The 25643-nt window shown below is 42.9% G+C and overlaps 1 protein-coding gene across 1 annotated transcript in view; it reads right to left on the bottom strand.

Moving 5' to 3' along the window:
- PAPPA (pappalysin 1) overlaps positions 1-9575 on the bottom strand; it is a 222758-nt gene extending 213183 nt beyond the window's left edge. The window contains exon 1 of the mRNA XM_032797888.2: positions 9179-9575. Within this exon, the coding sequence (XP_032653779.1) occupies positions 9179-9575 (397 nt within the window). The remainder of the gene's footprint in view (positions 1-9178) is intronic.
- Between the last annotated feature and the right edge of the window lie 16068 nt (positions 9576-25643).

Here is a 25643-nt window from a genome sequence, read left to right as displayed (position 1 = left end):
TTAGAAATAACAGCAATTAATCTGGATCTAAACATCTCCTGACATTCATGGTCTTTGGATCTGGGATTTTAATTTAAAACAAACAATCTCTGTTTTTCTGATACCCATTCCCCAAACAGTGAGTATGAGCTACACTCCCCCCACTCCCTTTTCTCATTTGTTGTCACCATGCTAAACTAAGTGATGTCAGAAAGGATGATTTTGCACCAGTCTCCACTTGAACTGCACTGCTTACCAACATGGATAGTAAGACCTAGTAAGATCTAAGCAGGTGCAGGGAAAAGTCATACAGGAATTTAGAGACACCACCTTGATTTTAAATAAACAGAACCCAGATTAAGGAGTAATGTGTTACCACTAGAAAGAGCTAACACAGTAGATCAGGAGCCAAAATTGCTGGGTTCTATTCCTGGACCTGTCATTGACACCCTGTGACATCTTCCCCCAGTCACAGCACCTCTCTACCTCAGTTTCCCTGCTCGTAAAATGAGGACAATATCAGCTTCACAGTTGTGGAGTATACCACTGTTTGAAGAGTGTTTTGAGATCTCTGAATGACCAGGATGATGTACAGAAGTGCAGTTACTGTTATTACAGAAGACGACGTCTAGAATAATCAGGGTAGGTGAAAAATCCTCTGCATTCAAAAACAAACAAAACTGACAGTTATTAAACATATTGGCATCTCTCCCCGAGTAATAATTTCCCTCAACCCTTTGCTCCCTTAAATACTAAACAAAATCTTTGAGTTATTTGAGTCCTTTCCTAGCTCTGACTGCTTGAGAACCGAGAAAGGAGGGAAAACAAGGGAGAAACGGAGCTGGCAGTTGACGCACTTGTGTCTGGAACAGGCCTGCTCTTCTCCCAGTTGCACAGAAAACCCCTGGGAATCAGATGGAGCGGGAGGGGATGAGCAAGTGGGAGGGAAATGCGTATGAGGAGGTGACCTAATGCATATAAAGAGAGGATAAGTCACTGCATTAAAAGGAAGGGGAAGAGATAAAAGAGACCTAAATCTAACTCAAGAGAAGTAGGTGAGGAAAGCCGACCAGCCCTCCAGAGTTAATTGGTCTGGGACAGAATGGATTTCTACTCAAACACAGTTATCTTTTTGCTTCTGGAAGCTGGTACCATATTATTGTGAGCTGGTACCCAATATTACCTCTGACTCTCCTTCATGCCAACGTCCCATGCTTCTCAGTTTCACTTCATCCCCATTGTTGAAAGGCTGCAGGCAATTCAAGTGACCACCTGCTCCATAGTCATATAGCAGTAGGGTGTATAGTAAACTGGATAAGCTCAATAATGCCAGGAACAAACACACACCCACGCACGCGCCCCCACTCACCATGTACATTTCAAACAAGGAGTGGTAAAAACTCTTAAGCACCAATCAGAGATGTCCCTCCAGGTCTATGGGGCACAACCATCATGCGGTGAAAGATGAACAGAACTTCGGAGAGCTCAAGACTATTCAAGAGATGTTTTTTACTTATAGAGACCAGGTAGGTGAGGTAATTATCTTGAATTGGATTACAACTTCTGTTGGTGACAAAGACAAGCTTTCCAGCTTACACAGAGCTTCAATAAAAGACTTTACCTAGCCCAACTTGTCTCTGTAATATCCAGGGACCAACATGGCTACAACACCACTGCATACATGGTATCTGCTTGTCAGGCAAAAGGCAAAGAGACTGAAACTCTGCCTATCAGGAAGGAAGGAAATAAGGGAGAATCAAGGACCCCAGATAGTCAGAGAAGAACCCAGAATATGATGGTGATAAGAGAGGGCAGAGGGGACTGATCAAGAACATTATACACTTACATCATTCAGCAGACCTGAAAATTGGACAGTGTATTTTGAATAAATAGTTATTTTAACAGTGAAAAAAATAGCTTGGAAGAGACAAAGGCCATAATGGGATTTGGATTACAACAAAAACGACCTCTTCCCCACGCCAATTATTCTGATGTTGAGGGTTTTGTGATTTTCCCCTTCTAGTCTGCCTCCTATATGCAAGGCAAGATAGGGCAGGAAATCAATGGATGTTAACTCTCCTGCAGGGATAGAGAAGGGGGACAAGACACAAAAGGGTCTCTTTACAATCCTCGTGACTGATCTAAAGCCCACTGACATCAATCTTACTGTCTCTCCTTTGACTTCAGGTCCCTCATCACAGATCCTCAGCTGGTGTAAACAGAAGTTAACAGAGCTATGCTAATTTGCACTATTTAAGCATCTGGCCCATCGTATTTATACTCTGACAATCTTGACTATAGACTTTGTGTCTATAGGGTCAAGGTTAGTCAGATGGAGCAGTAGTTTACTCAGCGAGAAGTTCTATTACAATCACCCTGAATAAAGGTGGCAGAATCGGAGATTCTGGGAACGGTCTCAAGCTTCTCTCTTGTTTTCTTTTCATCCTGTGGGCTAACCTTCTTTTTCCCCACGGCTTTTACACTCTTCACAGATTTTCCTCCCAATGGGCCATTGTAATAATGCCTTCTTTTATGTATGGCTTTGTGGAGCTTGAAATGTATATCAAACACATGCATTAAATGAAACCCACGGAGTTTACAGGATCCTTCACTTGTGTCAAACAATTTAGAAGAATAAACAAGCTTTCTTTCCTTTATGACTGGAGTTTAAATGCTCTATTGATCCGAGAAAAATCAAAGGGGCTTTGGGAATTGTGTGCGTGTGTGTGTGTAAGAGAAAGAGAAGAATAGAAGGAGGTTAGAGGTGAGCAGGAATTAATAGAAGAAGAGTCAAGGATTTTTTTTTCCCTACAGAAAGCTGGAATTAAAATAGAGAAAAAATTCAAATCTCGTTTACACCAATGTAAATGAATTACTACAGATTTACACTGGCATCAGTTCAGAATCAGGCTGAGACATTTATTTTTAGATGTCACACTTCTAAAAACCAAATACTGGAGCAGTCTTCATTCATTGTCCCAAACAAAGCAGTATCAAATCCGTAGCATGCAGGGCCATGGCTGTAAAATACTGCCATTTTTTAAAAAATATGTACACTAGTAGGGTTGGCATTTCCAGGGTAGTATTTAGTAGAAAAGATGGAAATGAAAGACATACAATCCTGCATGGAGCATTGCTTCAGGACTATTTGGGATATAACGAGTGATTTAAGGAAGAAAAGACATTATTCATATTATTGATTTGTATTATAGTGGTGCCTAGAGGCTGTACCAAAGAACAGAACGGGCTTTGTACAAATACATAACAGAGCCTGCCACAAAGCACTTACAATCTCAATTGAGAAGACAGACAAAGGGGCAGGAGAAAGAAAATAATATCCCCATTTCACAGATAGAGAATAAGTGATTCCCTTATACATAAAGCTCTCCCAGGGTCCTTGTCCCTGCAGCTCACTTCCTGCAGATCTCCCTCTCTCATGCCTACACAGCAAAAGCTGTGCACAAGCAAGCTTGAATCCAGCTAGAATGGAGGATAACAGCAATGAAGACAGCACAGCTTGGGTTTCAGAGCAGGAGTAACAGCCTAGCACAGACCCTGGGCGTGAGTTTGACTCACAAGCCTGCTCAAAATCCTGTGTTGTGCTCTCTTCTCCGCTCTTGTTACCCCTGCTAGCTGGATTCAAGCTAGCTCAGGTACGCTAGCCCCAACACAGCTTTTGGTATGTAGGTGTTCTCTAACTGAGCCAGAGACTTGCCTTACTGAGTGTAGTCCCGTCACATACTCTGGTACAAATCCTATATGGGACTTGAGGGAATCAGTTCACTCTGTGACAAACCTCAGAATTTAGGAGCCTTAATTTACCACCCTTCACATACGCAAAACCCTCCTTCCATTCCACACACACCTCCCTCACCATGACCACCATTCCATCTTTATTTTCAATTACTGTATTTATTAGCGAAACCACAACGTAGACTCTTTTGTAAACTGCTCTCCTGAATATGGTGGTCTGACCACTTGAGTAGCCAGCAGAACCCACACGTCAGGACCTTTAAATACTCTCTGGGTTCTAGAACGGAAGCCTTCTCAAACTTTTGCCAACTTCCCTCCCTTCACCAGTTCTACCTTGCCTCCACTGAGCGAAGAGAGAGAGATAGAGGGAAAAATATTTTAAAAAACCCCATGGCTTCCCCGTCAAACAAGTATGAGGTTTTGCAACTCCACCCCCCCCCCCACCCCAATGTTGCAGTCTTCTCCCCTTTCCCCTCCCTATTTCTGCTATCAAAATGAACTAAATCACAAATGCACTGAAGTGTTTCTAAAATGACAAGCCACCAGTGGCTAATACAAAATGAGGAAGTAATCCTAATCTCAATGCCAGGTACCCACTGCACAAAACAGCCACCAAAATTGGCACCAGTTATTTGAACCCTTGAGCAGAGTGGCCAAAAATACAGTGAACTATGGAGTCAGACCAATTTATCCTCTCATCCCATAGGTGGCTGATTCAGGTCACGGTTTAGCAGCATTGGCAGAGCATCTTGGTGGAAGACTATTCCCACTGCTTGCCAGGTTGCACGTACTATGCAGATAAACAGGAAAAAAATCACTGTAGATTGTTGACTTACCCAACCCTTTCTGTTCTATTCCTTATACTATTTCCATCACCTTGGTATCAGTGCACCTCCCAGCAATGCAGTAAGCGATGGCACTAGAATGTGTCACATATGGTTCTTTCTTTCTATGGTAATCAAATCAAATAGATATTTAATTTTTAAAAAAAACGCAGTGACAAATCCATGCAAGCGAAAAACCGCAGACTGTTGAAGAACAAAAGATGCGGCATTATCTGCTCGTTTTGGTACTACATTATCTGACTATCTGCTTTGTATGGGGGGGATATCAAACGCAGCATCTGTGCAGAAGTAGTCACTCAGTTGAAAGTGCACCTGTAAAAAACCAGCTGGCTGGAAAAGCACCAACATCACACCACACCCACTGAGTCCAACAAAAGTGTATTCATCTGCTAGCAGATTAAAAAGTATAGGAGAAAATCACATAGGTATGAAACTGTGTGTCAATGTGCTCTGATGCTGCTGATTGAACACTGGAGTGCTACTTCGTATCTAGGGTGACCAGATGTCCCAATTTTATAGGGACAGTCTCGATTTTTAGGTCTTTTTCTCATATAGGCTCCTACTATCCGCCACCCCCGCCCCGATTTTTCATACTTGCTGTCTGGTCGGCCTATTCGTATCCCTTGTGTACCTTCAGATTAACCCATTTGTTGAAACCGTGCTGGAGGCATTACTGCAAATGGCTTACTGCACACTGAGTGTGTGACTTTAAAAGAGCTCCACTATGTGCTGATTTTGGCATTTCTTTCCCGTTGGATTCTGCTGCAGTTGTGTGTTCACCAAAGAGGGAAGTTGGGAAAACACAGGCACTCCCTTACACATGAAGGTCTATTAACTTGGGATCATGCTCTCTGTTGGCAGCCAGAGGGATAGAGATGGAGAGAGAGAGAGAGTGTGAGTGAAAGGGAAAAAAAAAAGAAAACAAAACACAAATAACTTTTACTCTTCGGAGCAGGCATGCCTTTTTACTCCAGCTCCCATGTCTGATCATTCACACAATCCTCTCAGCTCCTACCTATTAAAGAGTCAATGTCACACTGCTAACAAAACACAGGCCATCCAACTCTTGAGCTTTCTACCAACAACACACACAGGCAGGAACAAGCCAGGAGGAGCCCATTTCTTAGCAATTCTCAGGGTGGAAACGTAGACCGGACTATCTTGGGAGTCCAACAAAAGCAGAGTCAACTGTGAATTGCAGTCTATGTATTACACGGATTTTAGGTAATCCAACTGGATTAACGGTCACCCTGGTTTAACCTGGTTAAATTAACTTCTTGGTTTATGCACTAGAGATGCATCCTGATGTAGAAAGGGCTGCATTAGAGATTATTGCTGTCTTTGAAAGCAATCATAAAGTGCTGTTTGAGCGTGTGTGCGCGAATGTGTTTGTGATGCAGGACATGGGGGTGTGTCCCTGCAACCGCTGTGCGACCTGACTGTATGGTGTTTTGTGAGGTCACCTGTGCTGCATGTGTGTCTGCTGTATGGGCTGGCGTAGCAAAGGGATATTCCATGCTCCGAGTCTGCCTCTGGGCAATCGAGGCTGGGGTTTTGCACAGCATATATTAGTGGGTCAAACGGCAATCTTCTCCACAGCTTTGCTTCGCAAAATGCCAGAACTGATATCAATGAATCCAAGCAGGGCAGAAACAACCCCACTGCCAACCAGTGTGAAAATCAGCAGACTCTGGTACCGAGGGCCGCCTACCATCAGAGACAGGGGGGTGGCCCGAACTAATGACTAACCAGTAGAGTAGCTCTATAAAATTAGGCATTTATAAAAATAAACTGAATACAGCAGCAAAGGGCAACGCAAGGAAATTTGGCTTCTGAGGAGCACAGGAGCTCCCTTTAGCCTGAAATAGATCAGCTCCTTCTCTCTCAGGGTTCACTTGGAGAAGCCGATGGCAACCTGGATTCTGTCTGAGATCTTGAGTGAATGAATTCAATGCACATCCATTCTGCCCTATGGGCACATTATTGACTGTAGCTGGCAAATGGAATAATGATTATTCTAAAATCCAGGGCTGAACCGGCGGGGTGCAGAGGGAGGGAGGGACAGAAGCATTGGTGAGGGAGGGCAAAGGATGTGATAAGAAGGATACTAAAGAAAATGAGAAGTTTCGTTTCACAGAGGTAATATTCTGTTGTTATTTACATCCTGTGCAACCCCACTGCCTCCCTCCTCTCCCCACAACATATCACTGGTAAAGACAACGATAGATTCTAGGGGCCAAGACTGCCGCTTACACCAGGAGTGAATTTGGCCCCATCTCCACTCCCATTTTAGTGTCTAGACAGACTACTGACTTCCACGGGATCACACCAATGGGACTCGCAGGGCAGAATCAGATTACTAAATCTGTCACATCCAAAACAAGTGAAAACGAGAAAGCCAAGTTTCTGGGCACCCTTGAGTCTAATCTCTCCTTAACCTTGCAGCAGGTCTGGGAGACCGTTAGTGTGTGGAGGATACTCCAAGTGAGTTGCTCCTTGGATCTATTCCAGGTGTTTACACACACAGCCAACCCTGGCTCCTCTTCAACTGGGGGAGGTGGAGTTTACCAAAAAAAAAAAAAAATCAAATCAGAATTCTCTGGAGTAAAGTTACAAGCTTTATGGTTCTAAACTGGGGCATTTCTTTTCTAGCGGCATGTTACTTCCGTGCATAAAATGGGTCAGGTGTTTTATACAAGCAATAACTTAAACTCCCCTATTCAATTAAAATCTTTTATTTTACTACCACCTTTGTGCATGTGTGTATCTAGATTCCTCATCATGTGGATTACACTTTCTTGTAAAACAGTGCTTCCGGTGTTTGATTAAATAAGTGTATATATTTGCTTCGTATTTTCATTGACAATATCTGTGTAAACCCACACTCTGTCTTTCCCCACTTGAAAGGGAAGCAATTTCAGACCTACTGTTGTAAATCAAGATTAGGAATAAGGGAGGAAGGGGAATAATAAATAATGGGGAATGGTGATAATCTAATCTCTTCCTTGCCTGAGATCACTCATCTCTCCTTCCTAGTTGGACTTCAGCTTTTTTCCTTACCGTAGGCAGAAGGAAATACAATCTACTCTCAATACACTGACAAACGCACCGCATTCGCCTCCTTAAAAGTGCACACAGCAGCTGGGCACAGGGGAAAATCAAAGCAATTTGCTGCTGAGTCTGCTTTGTTTTTGTTTTTTTTCCTGAGAAGGAAGAGACTTTCTTGAATGACAACAATCCCGTAGGTCAAGTATAGTGCAGTCAAGAGAAAGGAAATAAAAGAATGGAATGTGGCAGGGAGGCAGGAGGAAAGCAGCCCTAAAGGCTGATCAGTGACTGTATCAAGAAGAAGAAAAGCATCCGCTGGTCTCTTGTAGGAAATGACTCTAGTTAAAGGGGAAAGGAAAACCCTCCCTGTCTCTTTAAGGCATCCTACGACATGGAAAAATTGTACTTTCAGGGAATCTCCTTGCCAAAAGAACTGTAAAATATGTCCTCCTCTCTGACCCTCCACCATCCCGCGTCTCCTCCCTTGTTTGGTTTTGTTTTGTTTAAAGGGCATTTCCATTTTCTATAGCTTTCTTCAGAGCAAAGATGAATGTTTGAGCGATTCGAGGGTTTGTAAACCTTTTACTTTGTCAAAAGTATCTAGTTTTATGGCAGCTTCACCACACGTTAGCACTAAAGCAGAGGGAGGGAGCGGGAATGAAAAAGAACACACATTGCTGATGGGCTCATAACTTTTAAATAAGAAAAGTGCAATACTCCTCATTATTGTCCCGATCCGACAGCTTAGCTCAGTGACTGGTCTCAGTACTTAACAATTTCACAGGGCAATTTGACCTTACAATCATGTGAGTTACACTTGTGATTTCAAAGGGGAGAAAAAAAATACTAAAAACATCCTCTAGATGCTGTACCAATCAAGTATTAGCTGCGTGTTGAGGGGTTGGGAACTTTATGAACTAAATGTGACTACTGAGGCTTCACAATAGCTGAAAGTTCCTTTACAGTTCTTTGGAACCACATGCTAACCTAGTGTCTAAAAAGGTAACAGCTGAAATAAACTGAAAAACTAATAAAACCCGAAGAAATCAAATAGGATCCTCATACGCGCATTCCCACACACACAAATTACGTGTGCATGAATTTTTTACACACACACTCACATACACACACACACTTCCTACAGTTCTATTTTTCCTTATCATATTAAATTAGAGATGTATAGAATGTGCTCGCCTTCCCATTTGTACATTAATTTAAAAATAAAGAGACTATTTGGAATAATGCCATCACCTCCGGCAGAAGTTTACTTAACTTTTATACACACACACACTCATATATATATACACACACACACTTTCAAATAGTTAGCTGAGTTTCTAGTTCATCAAATGTAGAGATATCTCTAATAAACACACAAACGTGTATACATACATCAGTACATGTATATGTATACGGAGACACACACACACACATATATACACATATTTAAATATACATTCACACATTGTACACACATGCGCGCGCCGACACTTGGCTGTTCTGCAGATGTGTGAAACATAAAAGGGATGCTACAGGCACAGGGCGCTACGTACCTGCAATAACAGCTGGTGATCTCTGTCCTCCTTCAGCTCTCAGCCACACTTGCAAAGTGAAGGCATCTCTGGGCAGCTCAATATCTGCTTTCAGCCGCAGCTGATCACCTTGTCCACTGAAATAGAGCACCCTGCTTGGGGTAAGGGAATCCTCTTTGCCCTTTACCTCCCGCTGTTGCCTCCTGCGGGGGACAGGCAGAGGCTCCAGACTAGCAGTGGAACGCCTGCCTCGGGCTAACCTGGTGGCACAGGTGCCCGGGGCGGTGTAGTGGATCTGGCGGGTGTGCCCGGTGTCCCTTCTTGCCCTGCGGGAGCGCTCGTCCATCCCACATTCGGGTCCACTGGCTACGGCTGTACAAAGAAGCGCAAGAGGCAGCAGCAAACTCCAGAGCTGCATTTCCAATCTTCCCCCCCCCTTCTCCCCTGCAAATCCTCCCGATCTGCCAGCTTTGGGCTCCTCCTTGCCTTGACTTTCTTCTCCTGTTCACCCTTCTTGGGTATTTGCTCTTTTTATAACCCTTCTCATCTGCTTTTTCTTTTCTTTTTTTCTTCCTTTCTTTCTTTCCTGCTTATAGATTTTTTCCCTTTTAAAATAAAATAAAACAAAAACTCCTCTTGGGTTAAAGTGTTTTTCTCTGTTCTTCCTACTCTATCTGTCTTCTTCTTCTTCTCTATTCCTCCACAGCTGGAATTCCTCTCTCTCTTCTTTTCTCTGCTGGATTTTCTTCCCTTTATTTTTTTCGTCTTAAAAAAAAAAAAACAGCTTTCTCCAAGACACAGACCCACTGATTTCCCTCCCCCCCAAAGATGCTCTAATCTATTTATTTTTTTGGCTCCTTTATAACATAAGCCACAACCCCNCCCACTTCCCTTCCTGCTCTTTACTTCCTCCCAGATTTTCCCGCCCTGGGGATACTAGGAGATTCCCCTGCTTCAATCCCTTGAAACACAAAACAGAGAGGACGATTTACCTTCCCCCCTCCCTTCTTCTCCACAAAATGAAAGAAAAGAGAAAAAGCCCCTCAGAAGATGAGTAAACAAGAATATGCTAATCTACTCTGGGGTGCTCCACCTTCCCAATTGAATGATTCCCATTAAAACTGCAGGGATCATGACTAATCAATCAGCTTGAAGGGGCAGATAGCTCCAGAGTCTCAAACACTTTTGCTGATTTCTTCCCACCCCCCCTTTCCTTCCCTTCTGTTCTTTTCCTTCCCCTCTTTCCTCTTTTATTTATTTTTTTAAAGAGGGCAATTAATGTGAAGGTACCAATGTGATAAAAATCCTGCCCCCCTTTCTGCAATCTCCCCAGCTTTCCTCTTCAGTCCAGTCCAAAACACACATTCCTATTTTTTCTCTTGGCAAAAGAGTGAGCTATTTCTCCTCTCAGACTCCCCTTTGCACTTTGCTGGTAAACCTCATGCTCCTCTGCAGCACATAAAGAGTCTTGAAACTTGATTCTCAGATTTTTTTTTTAAATTGCTTGCTTTCTTTCTCTTTTTCACTCTCTCTCTCTCTCTAATTCTTTCTTCCCCTCTTACTATTTTCTTAAAGTTATGCAATCAGCCAGGCTCCCCCTTTTGTGGTCCCCCTCAGTGCAGTTGTGTGCAGCTAATCCAAATGTTGCATCAAAGGTCCCCATCCGATCATCAGGAGCAAAAAGGAGTGAAGCTTTTTGAAGAGTATTTGCTTTCCAGAAGCTGTAGCAGCAGAGCAGGGTTTGCCTTTTGAATGCTCCCAAAGACTCTTGGTTTGGGTTTTTTGTCTTTTTTTTAAATAATAAAAATGATTAATTTTATTTTTGATTGATTGAAAAAATCCTCTCTCAATTTGGCTGATTTTTCAAATCTAAGGAATTCAGTTTCCCTGGTTTCCTTGGCTTAGTTGTAGCCACAGGTAAGATTCTGGCTGCTTGCTGGTTTGTGGATCTCTGTTTCTGAGCTGGGACGTTTTTTTCTTTCTTTTTTTTTTCTTTTCTTTTCTTTTTTTTTTTAAATATATATAGTCACTCTTGAAAGATCTCAAAAGCTCCCCCTGATGGCAACAAAAAGGATTTTTCTAAGTACTTAATAAGTGGAAATGAGTTAGCAGTAGTGCATTATAAATCCATAGGCTACTATTCCATTCAGAAAAAGTACACTACAGCCTGGTTACCTCCCACTATATTAATTCACAAACCCAACAACTCTCCCTAACCTCCCCCAAAATACTAGCAGCCTTGTTCTTATGCAAACATTTAATAGAGTCGCTGCAGTGAAATCTCCAATTATTATGACCTTATTGTTTCTATATATTATACTACTAGTATAATAAGAAGTTTCATGATAGATAATTACATCTAGAATACACATGTAAAATTAACCAAAATCAATTCTTTCAATCGGTAACCTAGATTTTTTTAAATTATTAATATGAATATATGTGAGGATTTTTTGTTTGTGAGCTAATTTGCAAATATTCAGGAATATGGGCAGGGCGGTTCTAGGCACCAGCACGCCAAGCGCGTGCTTGGGGCGGCAAGCCCCTGGGGGCGCTCTGCTGGTCGCCGCAAGGGTGGCAGGCAGGCTGCCTTTGGTAGCATGCTTGCGGAGGGTCCGCTGGTCCCCGAAGCTGCAGGACCAGTGGACCCTCCGCAGGCAAGGCACTGAAGGCAGCCTGCCTGCCGTGCTTAGGGAAGCAAAATGCGCACTGCCCCGAGGATGGGGACCTGAATTTCAGAGGTGCTGGGCATCCAAGGGGTATCATGGAAGTCAATATGGTACTGCAGATGCTCAGCACCTCTCTAACCAGGCCAAGGGTCTCCCAGGCATTAGCCTGAATTCGGATAATGATCTTAAAAAAAAACAAAAACAAAAAAAAAACCCACTTGTAAGTCTATATCATTTTCCACACAAAGACCTCAAAATGCAACACAGGCACTTGTGAATTAAGCCTTGCAACATCTGTGTATGGCAGGTACAGATTAGCAATTACTGATCAAAACACATGCTATGATATGATCGTGTGAATACTGCAATATAAGAAATGATAGAAAAAGAAAGGGCACATTCAATTATGTGCATACTTTACAGAAAGGATCTGAACCTGAGTACCTTATTAGATTATTATTTATAATCTGGCCTGTAGTAGCACCTAGAGGACCTAACCGAGACTAGGACTCCATTGTGCAAGGTACTGCACAAACCCATACTGAAAGACAGTTCCTGCCCCGAAGAGTCTACAGTCTAAATAGACAAGATGGATGGTGGGAGGGGAAAACAGAGGTATACAGAAATAAAATGAACCTGCCCAATATCATACATCAGATCAATGGCTGATCCAGGAATAAAAAACAAGTCCTCCAGACTCCCAATCCAGTGCTCTGTCCACCGGGAAAACTCCCACAGAAGTCAATGGGAATTTTTCCCGAGAAACGTTTGCAAGGGCAGTACTTCATAGTAAAAGACTCAAGTAGTAAAAGGCCACAATTTCCAATGCACTAATTTTCAATCAGAAAATGGTGATTCAATTAAATGAAAATGTTTCACAGGAACGTATTGATTTCGCAGAAATATTTAGATGAAAAAGTATCGAAATGTTCCATTTCAAATTTATCACTTTGACTATTATATTAAACTATATTATATACAAGTCTAAATAATAAAGTCAAAACAAACCATTTCAGCATTATCAAAATGAAACTTTTTGTGAAAGTTGTTTCAATAGCTCTGAAAAGAAATTTTCATTTGGTGGGAAATCCCAAATTTTAACTTTTTCTTCTAATTTGGAAATTCCAAGTTTTGACCAGCTCTACTAATGAAACTTAAAGAAAATGTAAACAAAAAGCAAGATATAAAAAATCTGCATGTTCCAGGAAAAGTTTTAGAAAAAGGAAATGAGCAAACATTCCCTTAACATTCCCTTAGCCTATGCATCAAATCCTGCTTCCCTTTCTCACAACAAATGAAATTCAACCTTGTGCAGATGAACAGCATCAGAGCTGTGCCATACGTGAAAACTCTGAACTGTAATTCGGGCTAGCAATCGCCAAAAAATTGTATTTCTCATGAGATTTTGGCTGCCAGTTGGGCCAGAATGACCGGGACAGAAAAAGCCTCTTTCCTGAGATTTGGACATTTCCACTTTTGACCCTCGTGGAACCAAGAAATACAGAGGCAGAGCAAAAACGAAAACAATGTCAAAAGAATATTGGGAGTGGGTGAGGCTGATTTGGGCTCATTGACAATTTTTGAAAAAAGAGATTCTAATTTTTTTTCTTTAACAAGTTGTCCATCTTTACTTAGTCTCCATATTGTTTGAAAATGAGTGCATGTGACAAAGTTTATACCCTGCCTTAGTTACCTGCATACAATTCACATCAAAGTTCTATTGTTATGGGTCCTTTACTGCCTATTGCTGTGTATTCAAAATAGTGTATAACTATGCTAACCTAAAACATTAAACTACTGCTATTATATTCCCTTTTTTACTGGATATTACTAAGTTATGTATGAATACTCCTGTAATGCTTTAAGAATTGGAGAAAAATAGGCAACTGGTTCAAGTCAAATTTGGTGTAAAACAAGGAAGCATGGAATCCCATCACTTATCGTTAGGTTCTTAAATTGGACGTTAAGAATGGTAGATAAGTTGGAGGGCGTGAAATTGGATGATCTAGAGCAGGGTTTCCCAAACTTCATTGCACCACAACCCACTTCTGATAGTAAAAATTACTACATGACCCCAGAAGAAGGGACCAACACCTGAGCCCACTTGAGTTTCGCTGCCTCAGGCAGGGGGACCAAAGCCAAAGCCCGAGGGCTTCAGCCCTGGTTGGGAGAGCCTGTAACATGAGCCCCAGCACCCAGTGCTGAAGCCGAAGCATGAACTCCGCCGCCCAGGGCTGAAGCCCTTGGGCTTTGGTCCCAGGCAGTGCGGTTAGACTTTGGCTTCGGCCCTGGGTGGTGGGGCTTGGGCTTGGGCTCCAGCTCCCGGCTGCAGCAAGTCTAACACCAACCCTGGTAACCCCATTAAAATGAGGTTGTGACCCACTTTGGGGTCCCAACCCACAGTTTGAGAACCACGGAACTAGTGTTAAGCTCTTTAATTTATGCACACAACATCATACAACTGGCAGATATGTCTTAATTAATGATGATGCTCTTTATTACCTTCGAAAATAGATATACTCAACGTGGACTGATAAATGCCAAGATGACAAAGTGGTTGTATCTTGGAAAAGAACCATAGATAAATTGTTGAAATGCAGCAGCTGTGGCATCATTGAACAAGTGAAACCTTGTGTGCGTCTACGAAGTTTGATCATTATCGATGGTTCCATCACCAATGAGGTTAAAAGAAGATGTGCCTTAACGACAAGTGCTGCGCAGAAGTTGATGAAATTATGGACTGATAAAAATATTAGACTTTGTATCAATGTGAAAATTTATCAAACCAGCGTGCTAACAGTATTACTCTATCGTCAGGAAGCAGCTTCATTAAATGCAACAGACGTCAGAAGGCTTGAGGCAGTAGAAATGAGAGTTCTTTGGAAGATGGCAGATATAAAGTGGAATGACTTTAAGATGTCAGAAGGAGAGTAGAATGTAAAATCAGGGTACTGAATGGACTGTAATAAAAAAAGATTATGATGGTTGAGACACTATAGAAGACAAATAGATGATAGGATGCCAAAAAAATGATGCAAACACAATAAAGGACATTCAGACCCAGAAGCAGATCACTGAGTAGATGGCAGGACATTGTATACCAGGACATGTCCAGGCTGGGCTTAATGGCAGAACAAGCCATGGACAGGAATCAGTGGCACCACTGCACTGCTCCCAGTGTCTATAGAGACGCTTTGGAATGAGAAGATGATTATTCCTGGATAAGAGACTCACCAATTGTAATTTCCTCAGTTACTCTGTATACAAATGTACACATGACGTTACCTTATATAGCCTCTTGTGAATTTTAAACATGTTGCTTGAGCTACAAAAGAATTGAGAATTGCAATAAATTACAAAGTCAAAAAATATATTGATTGCTTTATAAAGGGGTCAGTCATGGCTGCAAACTTTTACTTTAAACTTCTCTCCCGCAGACAAGTGCATTTCCCTACCATGCTGATCAGTCTGTTTGGAATTCAGTTACTTTATCCTTCAAATTTCTCTCATGAAATCTCACATTTCCAGCAATAGGACGTATTTTGGGGTTTTTTTCCATTACATTCATTAAATACATTCTACATTTTTGGGAAGGTAGGAGGTGAGTAATAAGTTGAATTCTATTCCATTGTAGTTATAATGAAAAGAAATTTTGATAGCCATAGACGAGATATAAATGATGGGCCAAATTCTGCCCTTAGTTCACCAGTGTAAATCCTGAGTAACTCCAGTAATCTCCAGGAATACATCCAGCCAAAACTGGCAACGCTAGCAGTGGGGTTATTCTGCATTTACAGTGAAGCAACACAGCTGAGTTTGATTCCCAAAATAATTTTAAATCAAAGATTCTCCTTTCAGTTTTATGCAACAGCTTCTAGCAATATTCTGGTCAGTATGGACTCAGTGGGTGAAATCCTGGCTCCAATGACGTCAAAGGCAAAACTCCCAATTAACTTCAAGAGGACCAGAATATCACCCAATATTTGTCTCCCTTCTGCATGACAAAATACCCATCAATATCATCTGGACATGTAAAGTCCATTTCTGAAACTCTTCCTTATGAGAGCCATCCCCAAGAGTTCAATGAGCTCAATAGGAATATCTGCATAAATAAGGTGTGATCCCTCTCCCATGGACTTCAGTGAACAGGACAGAGGCCACACTAATCATAATAGGGGTTGCGGAACTGGGCCTTTAAGGAGACTAGGGTATTGTCTTTGAGATGCAGCTTCTAGGATAAAAACGTTACCCTAAACCTGGGAATTTCTTGCTTCTTTCTGTCCCCTAGATAGCTAAAATGAGCTTTAAGAATACTATAGCATTCGACAGTCTACTTCTTTGTGTTAATCCTACCAAATGAGTCTGCTCTACAAGTCCTCCCCTCTCCAAAGAGCTCTGTTCAATGCCATAAACTACAGCAATGACCTCAAATAACTTTCGATAATATGGTGTTTTGGACTTCTATGGTAGGACACAGGTAGTAAGGGCTTTGGCTGGCTGTTTTTAAAGTTGTGTTTACTAGCTGAGGGCAGAAGGCAGACTCAAAAGGGGATCTTGTCCTGTTGCAAAAGATGTTTGCATTGCTCTGTTCTCTGCTAATCTCAAAAGTGACAAAACACCAGCAAATTGTTCCAGAAGGAACCTACTGCATCCTTTATTTAAAGCCCCAGGCTAACACTGATTCCCATCTAACTATATCTCATTAACACTGGGTGGGGGACTATCTCAAGCAGGGCTCCTGAAACTCATGTTAAAGCTCCAGTTGATAGAATCAGGAAAGGGACACACTGAGGGGAGAGACAAGATGGGTGAGATAATATATTTGATTGGATCAATTTCTGTTGGTGAAAGAGACACACACTATGCTTCCTAGCTCCACACAGCTCTTCAGGTCTGTAGAGGAGACATTTTCAAAGCCGTCTAGGGCATACAGACTCCCAGTTGCCATTCACTTCTACACAGAAGAGGGTAAAGTGATCCCCTTAGGGAGCTTTAAAAATCCACAATACTCACCCTTACTTAAAAAAAAATAAAATAACGTAACAATAAGCAAATAATGTAAAAAATCTTTGGGGGCAGATCCTCAGCCGGTTTAAAGGGTCACAGCTACATTGACTTCAGTGAAGTTACGACACTTTACGTCAGCTGAGGATTTGGCCCCTTTTTAGCGTGTACTGGGGATAAAGACCATAACTGGTCCAGGTTCTATTCCCAACTTGCCTACGAAGTCACTGAAGTCACAGCCACTTTATAACTCACGTTCTCCTTTCATTTAACAAGGATAATACTATTCATCTACCTGAAAGTGTGTTAAATATAGGGTGACCATACAGCAAGTGGAAAAAATCAGGGTACTTTTTTCTGGAGGGGGAGGGGGTATAGTTGTATATATAAGACAAAGTCCCTAATATCAGGATGGTGCCAATAATACCGGGACATTCGGTCACCTAGTTACTGGATGACCTGCCTGTTTGCACAGAGATTTGAGATCCTCAGATGGAATTTGCTACAAAAATGCTACATATTAATCATGCTGATCACCCCCCTTTTGTCTAATAAAGAATTTCCAGATTGGCATGAAGATATAGTAACACGTATATCACTCTGAGAAAGGCTAAATGCAGCAGACTAAACAAGTAGACTGCATTCTGGGGTGAACTAACTGGATGTCTGGTATTCCAGAACAGAACTGAGATGAAGTCCCAAATTGTCTCATTGGACGATTTTTAAAATCTACAGGATGTCTGGCTTCGGGTCAAATGCTGAGGAAAGAAATCTGGTAAATGACTATTCTGCCCGCAAAATCTGTTTATCTGATCATTAGGCTAACATGGGCTACTACTACAAGTTTCTGGGGTGGGGGCGGGGGGCAGGGAAGCTATCCAACTGTCCATGAACATACATGAAAGACGACAATGTGTTCTTCGTCCCTGAATTATTCGATGAGTTGTTTTTTGACTTTCACAAGGAGGACTGTCACATGGCAGCTGCTTTGCTTACTCCGTACAGACGACTTTGTGAGCAACCTCCTTGCTTTCCTCCAAAGACTGGAGGAAAAGACTTTCCTCTTAAGGCCCAGTTTCCAAAGGCACTGAGCACCTGCAGCGCCTCCTGGAGTCAGTGAGAGCTATGCTATACCTCTGAAAATGAGGTCCAGCATGTGCAACATACGCAGCTTCCAACTACGGAGACAAAGGCTGTCTCAGAGAGGGGAAAAATACATTTACGCCAAACCAAAGAGCAACTTCTTATTAGCCAGCGCTGGACAGCCAAACAACTGCAAGATGGAAAAGACAGGGGTCTTTTTTTTATTACACAAGGGTCTCCTGTCTTTGTAAATATATTAGTAGATACGTTTAATCCAAATGGGCACGTAGCCATAACACAAAACACACCACTGCGGTTGCTGTTAATTAGCACCCCCTCCACCCTGCTTTTTGGCAGTCTCAGCAGAGAGGTCAAGGACTGAATAGGCTATGGAGACTGAACTCTTTTCTTAGGCCTAGTAATGTTTTCTCTACAATAAAGATAAAGCACAGTGGTGCGGGGGAGTGGGGAAAATTATGTGGCCTCTACTGATTCAGTACCTGTTCTGCGGATACATGGAAGACATCAGTCTCCAGGGCTGTCAATCCAGCAACTTTCTCCAGCCATAATTCACTTTAAAAAGAAAACAGAAAGAATGGTATGTTACTGACAGTCATTCTGGAGGGGAGACCGGGAGCCTAGGGTGGCAGAGAAGTTGGGATGCCTTTGCTCCTAGATTCTGGTGGCTGACTCAGGACAGCATGGCATTGACAGCTGCTCTGGAAGGGAGCTGTGTGTCCGGGAGATGGGGAAGCAAGGAGTAGTGCTCTATATACCGCTCGCTCAGCTCTCCTGAAGGCTGAGTCAGTATGGTATGGCATTACAGTAGAAGAGCTGAGTGAACTGCTCTGAGAGCCAGAAGCAAGGTGCTCTGCTGGTTAATGCGTGTGCATGAGGTGACGAAGGTAGGGGTCAGAGGGGGATAGAAATGTACTCTGGAGTACCTGGCTCCAGAATAACCTGGAAAGTTCAAACAGCCACCTGGAGAGGCCTTTAGATCTGGTCAGGACAGAACACATTATGTAATCTATCAGGTCCCATGACTTTCACAAATGAGCCAAACACACCCAAGTGTTTTTTCCCCAGAACCAATTTTCTATTCTGAATGGTGATGCTGACGGGATCAAAGGGGAAAACCTGTCTTGTCTTGCTGCTGAAGAAGATAATTAAGTAAACGATAAACAAACTGATCAGGAGAAAGACACTGTGTGCCTTTCAACAGAATGAAAGCCAAGAGAAAAAACTTGGGAGAAAGGCCTCTCTCTGCCCCTCAGAAATTCCCTTTCTTCTTTCTCTCAAATGCCATTTTAGCAACACAACTACAATGTCCCACCCACACGAGATATGGGCCCAAACTGAACTCCCTGATCCAGACTACCCAAACTTTCACAGTCAGATCTGAACTTAGCCATCACCCCTACTTGTACAGTGCAAGGGGCTAAATCAAAGCCCTGGATCTAAACACCCTGAACGTTAGTAAAGTTCAGATCCTGATTCAGATTTTGTGGCTTGGGCCCATCTTCAACAAATCGATGGGTAGATTAAAGTTAAATTCTCCCCCATGCTCCTAATGCCTGCCCCACACAGATTTGTCCTCCAATCCCAGCCCCATTCCCGCTAGCACAGACACTTTCATAGCTTCCCTGATGAACTCCTGTCTTCTTCCCACCAATGAGTCCTTAACCTTCCCCCTAAGTGAGGCAGGTAGTGCTGCCCACCACAGAAGCAGCAGTCAGCTATCAACTCTGCACTGGCACCTGGTTCTCTGATTCTGGGGCTTCAGACGATCCCAAGGACCCTGCTAGGAATAATAATTAATGGCCACTCCACAACAACTGAAGAAATGGATGAAAATGAAAAGTAGGTCACTCTGCACAGGTAAGCCAATCCCTACTGAATGGGCAAGCAACATAATGGAGCTGACAAAAGCCATATATCTTTCAGAATCTCTATCTTGTCTGCATGAGGAATTCATGGGAAAGTTAGTGCAAAATTGCTAGGATGTAAATGTAAAGTGCAAAAGCTATTCCACACCTGCTTCCTGTGTGGACATTCTTATTCGGCACTAGCACATGGGTTGCTAGTTCAGAATAGCTAGTCCAGTCTTCCCCCATGGAGATAAGCCCTTGGGGACTCATATGGCCCCCATCACCAGTGGCCCATTAGCCACTGGGCCAACAGGACCTGTGCCCATGGGCCTTGGCACCCTGACCCACTCCGCTTGCCCGTCACTCCTGCCAGGGAGCAGGGCACAGAGGCTTGCCCCACTCTGCTGGCTTGTCTCACTCCACTCACCTGCCCTGCAAGCCTCCACACCCCGACCCTATTTCCCTGGCAGGAGTGCGGGGTGGGTGGAGGGGCCACCACTTGCTCTGGCCCAGGACCTCACAAAACTGTAATCCGCCTCTGCCCATCACCACTGTATGTGAGTCCTCATAATCTGTAGTGTATTCATCCTCCAAGCCCTCTGTGAAATAGGGCAATGCTATTATCCCCATCGTACCAATGGGGAACTGAGGTACAGAGGGGCTAAATGACTTGCTTAAGGTCTGTGAAGGAGTAGGGAATTGAATCCAGGTCTCTTCAGTCCTAGGCAGGGGCTGCAATCACTAGTCATCTTACCTCATACAGCCCCAAAGCACTACTGATATGGCAAAGAGGGCAAATTACAAATGGCCATCGGACCCCTTCAACCGTGTTCCTGATTGGTTCCTTGGGTTCAAAAGCAGGGTTGGAGAAAGGGGAGTGGAAGGACCATATCCAGTCAGGAGATTGCATAAATCCTGGTCCTATCTAGTCACACAGTTCTGCAAATGCTGGGATGGCGAAGGAAGACATTCATCTGTAGTGATCTGTCTGTATGACACAAGGTCCTGTCTGCCAGACATAAGGTGGAGGTAGGTCCACCCATCACTGTTCCCTTTCAGTAACATGATTTGCTTCAGCTCCTGCAAAGTTTCTTGAGAGTGTTCCTCATCCCCATTACATCAGAACATAGAACCATGCTAGAGCTCCTCCTCCTTGCCTTCTCTCCTACCCTCATTAGGCTTTGCTCCTTTTTCTTCCTGAGTATTACACTGTCACAACGTGCAGGAAATTAATTGATTTGTGAAAGGAAAGTGCAGGGCAGAACTGTATTAAATCAAAACATTTCAGTCATTCTTCCCAAGCTTTTGAGTGCAATAGAGATTCCTCAAATACGGTAAGAATACAAACAAACAAAAAAAGGAAGGGGGAAAAAACAGAAGATAGGCAGACAAAGGAAAAGAAGAAAAAAAATACAAGAAAAATCAAACAAACCTGAGACCAGCCCAAGCTAAAAATTGGAGGTGTTCTGTTAGAAACTTGGCATTGATGGCTTTCTCTGATATGTCACTGTGTGAAATGAATACAATATAGTAGGTTTATAGGAAACGACTACCATATGTGAGGCTGATGGCAAACTGCCCTTTTCCCGTCACCCCCTATTGCTTTCGTCACTAAAGTTGAGATTAAATAAGTGCAATCCATCTCCATCGATCTTAATGTGTAAATATATCATAGACCGAGGTGTACCATTGGTCAAAATTTTAAGGGGGGTATTGCCTGTACCCCTCATTCACTGCCCATGAAATTAAGGTTTCAGAGTAGCAGCCGTGTTAGTCTGTATCCGCAAAAAGAGCAAGAGAACTTGTGGCACCTTAGAGACTAACAAAAATAACTTTGTTAGTCTCTAATGTGCCACAAGTACTTCTGTTCTTTTTTCATGAAATTAAGGGCACTTTTGAAAAAAATACCACTTTATCCTCTACTGTGCTTATCTGGTTCTTCAGGGAGTGAGGCAGCCCTCACTGATGTCCTGGTGTGAATCAGGACACTACAAAGTCTGGAGCGCTGGCCAGGCCCTTGGTTAGAATATGGGGGATGTTACATGGACACTTGAGTGTCACACTGACTTGGGTTCTCTAAATGGGCTGCAGAAAACTTGCCACCTGCACCCCTGAAGTGTGGTGGGCAACTGCAGTTCCGTTAGAAGTACCTATTAAATCTCCCTCCTTCAGAAGCTGATCCAAAGCCACTCAAATTCAATCGAAATCTTTGCTTCAACCTCATGGGCTTTGTATTATCCTCTAAGTCTTTATGTAGTTTGAACTATGCTAGAAGTGCCTCCTCTAATGTATGATTTCATCCTCCAGGGGGAACAGCCAGGATTATTAGGCTTATCCAATGACTTCCGATTACCTTATACGCAGTGATTCGCGTGTGGGAGTCCCAATCCTCAGGTTTGAACATTCGTGTCTCAAAGCCACCACATTTGCTACCCATTGGCATCCTTGTTGAGACTAACACAGAGGCTGAGGACTGAATGGGGTTTCAGAGGCAGCCTATCCAATTCTCTCACGTCCTGGAGGTGGGGACTGCAGGTGAGCGTGGGTGCACCTGGATAGGGTGGAAGTCTTGCATTGATACTGCTCATGCTCTACTTTGTTCCACCACCTTTCTCCGTCCACCACCTCTCACCAGCACTAAACTCACTAAAAGTTTTTGTTTTTTTTTTAAAGTAGAATTAAAAGAAGAAAGATTATTAGGCTCAATGTTAATTTACTTTTAATTGTGTCCTATATTTGGGTCTCTGCTTCCTGATTCCACTGATGTATTTCTTATTAAAACTTATTACAAGGGCACCAAGTTAAAAAAGAAAAAAGAAAAAAAAAAGCACATTCTCCTGGTTTGTTTATATTGGGTCACACAGTAAAGCCAGGCTTTGTTTTTCTTTTAATTTCGTGCTCTAAGAAGAAACACATTGTTGGAACCAGGAGGCTAGAACTTACGATATGGTACAACTTTCAAGGTACCATAGCCAATTCCCCTCCTCCTCAATACCAGTATCCCTTTCATTTTTCTTGTGATGAGTTTTCCTGTTCTCAACTAACAAATAACAAACCATGTCAGCAACACATTCCACACCCCCATTAATAGGAGGCGTTTTTCTTCTCTCTCTCTCTAAGAACAAAAATGAGAGGTCAGTTTTCAGTAAATTCAGAAACGCAGGCTGAGATTTTTCAAAGCTGCCATCTGAGGGATTTTGACGCTCAATTCACATTCAAGGTAATGGGAACTGGGTGTCCACATCTCAGCTAGGATTCTTACAAAAATCCCACTGAGTTTTAATGTTGATCTGTGGATGCATGTAATGGGGCAGATCAAAACCCCTCCTTCTGCTCCCCCTATTCCCCCACCCTCAATGAAACCCCAAGACGGGAGCTTGAGGTAGCTGACGGATACCATAGGCCTGGTGTTTATAGCTTTGCAAGAGTTACTGCTATAGGAAGTTATTAAGAGGTATTTGGTGATTAAGAGCCCTGGTTAGATGAGAACTCACAGATACTCTTGTCTTAGTCATTTTCAGCAGGAAAAGTTGTAAGAAATGGCAAACACACCCTGGTCAAATAGTTTTCAGCGACAGAAGTTCCAGCCTCTCCCAGAAGATGTCACTGTAGGGAATAGTCTAGGAGAGGACTGGCTGTGGGGAATAGTTAGCACTCGCTTCCAGAGCACTCCGGATTACAGTAGCCACAGCCTCTAGAAGCAGGATTCACAGCAGGAAACGGTGCAGGATGCTACCTTTGGTGGAGCTTCCAACCACTCAAAGTCCCAGTCTGTGCAGCAGGAATGGCTCCAGGGAATGGGGTGGGAATCTTAACTATGGAGAAACTCATGCTTTCCCTCCTATCCGACTTTCCAAAAAGAACTATGGAAGGCAGCCGGCTTTTTGTTCTCGGTAATCACTCTACCAAGATTTCAAAGGCATTACGTAACCGAACCAGTGTAAAGTGATTACGTCCAACACTGTCAATAAATCATTAACGTTTCTTAACACGATCAGCTCAACTATTTGTGTCACAGCTGTCTTGTTCACTTTCAAATTAAAGCTTTCAAATTAAATATTCATTTAAGAGTAAAATATTAATGCAGCCTCACTGTTTCTGTAACATATATTAATTTCTGATGGCACTTCCAGGCAAGGCATAAGTTATAAAGTTCGGCTTCTGCACGAATCCCCTCAGTTCCCCCCTTCCCTTTATTTTTTGCATTATCCTGTTTTTAGCCTGGAGAGAGGATCTTTTCAAGGAAGGGGCTTGCAGAAGGAGCAGAAAGGTAGATTTATTTGAAAGCATACCTCCGACCCCACCCCACTAAACGAGGAGAATATTGAAGGCTACCATTCTATTTCCTGGCTGCAGAATGAGTCATTGATCCATTCAGCAATTCCTGTTGGAAAAGAACCATGAATGTCTCTGCCACCAGAGTCCATTACAGATATTAAACTTAGTAAATCATCAAGGAGGGGCAAGATTGAAAGTCTTCAAGGCGCATGCCTGGTCTCAGCAGAAGTGGAACTGATTTGATAACAAGTTTATGCAGTCTTAATGCCTGGGATATGTGGTACGCAGTTATCTTGGATAAGAAGCAGATGACAGGGGTAGAGTATTTCTCTTTTGGATGCTGTTTTCCTCCCTTTGGTTTTTAGCAGTTCATCTCAGGCAAAAAGACACTGAATTCTAGTGAAGGCTGCAGGGGTGTTTCCTCTACTGCATAGTATGCTGGCATATTGCAGTCACAGACAGTGTTCAGCCTTCCCCCATCCTTGCTTCATGAGGCGTGTCCATGGGGCATAAGGAATTTACAAGAACTGACAGGATATTCCGAAGGGGCAGTGTGTAATGGGTCATAACAGAGCTGTGCCGTAACTGGGACCCTGCACTGCCCTAAATAAGGCATCAGGATGTCAAGGACTTCACTGTCTAGAAAATTCAGGATGGGAGGATGGGTGTAGTGGAAGGCCAGGGGTTAATTTTTGATAAATGGGAATATATAAATCTTCTCAAAAAGTCTACTTTTCTGGGCAATTTATTGTAATTGTTTCTATTGCTTGCAATCGCTGATCCTCTCCTCTTCAGGCCATTAACTCCAACTTACTCCTTGTTAAGTTGTTATGTTGTGGACTAAATCATCTCCAGTGTTCAGACCCACTGGTCTCCTTCTCCCACTCCTGTCCCAATGCCTCTTTTACAGACACAGAATATCAGGGTTGGAAGGGACCTCAGGAAGTCATCTCGTCCAACCCCCTGCTCAAAGCAGGACCAATCCCCAACTAAATCATCCCAGCCAGGGCTTTGTCAAGTCTGACCATAAAAACCTCTAAGGATGGAGATTCCACCACCTCCCTAGGTAACCCATTCTAGTGCTTCACCATCCTCCTAGTGAAAACGTTTTTTCTACTATCCAGACTAAACCTCTCCCAACATCCCACCTATCCTGGTGTGCCAAGACACAAGACATTCTGCTCCCATGCCCCTCCTAAAGATCACTCCTCCATGAGAAGGGAAATGATTCTTCCTCTCGGCTTCCCGATGAGCCCAGTCATTTCTACCTCTGCCTATTAGACTGTAAACTCTTTGCAGCAGGGATGCCCTTCATTTTGTCTGTGATACTACACCAGGCATGTTATCACTGCTTAACAAACGCAACATAATGGTGAAAGTGGTATGCAGCAAGACAGTACTGTAGTGATCCTGGGAATCGGAGACAATTCCAGAAGGATGCTGGGGTTGGCTTTAAATAGGTATTGGGTAATTTCTTCCCTGACTACCTGTTCTTTTCCATTTTCATGCACCTAGATTCAGATGAGTAGACTGGCAAAGTACCATGAGGATGGATGTTTTCCCAAGACCAGTACATCCTTGGCC

Source organism: Chelonoidis abingdonii, chromosome 24 (genome assembly GCF_003597395.2).
Source record: "Chelonoidis abingdonii isolate Lonesome George chromosome 24, CheloAbing_2.0, whole genome shotgun sequence".
NCBI lineage: Eukaryota > Metazoa > Chordata > Testudines > Testudinidae > Chelonoidis > Chelonoidis abingdonii.
The sequence above is the reverse complement of the archived record's forward strand: the minus strand, read 5'-3'. Positions and strand labels throughout refer to the sequence as shown.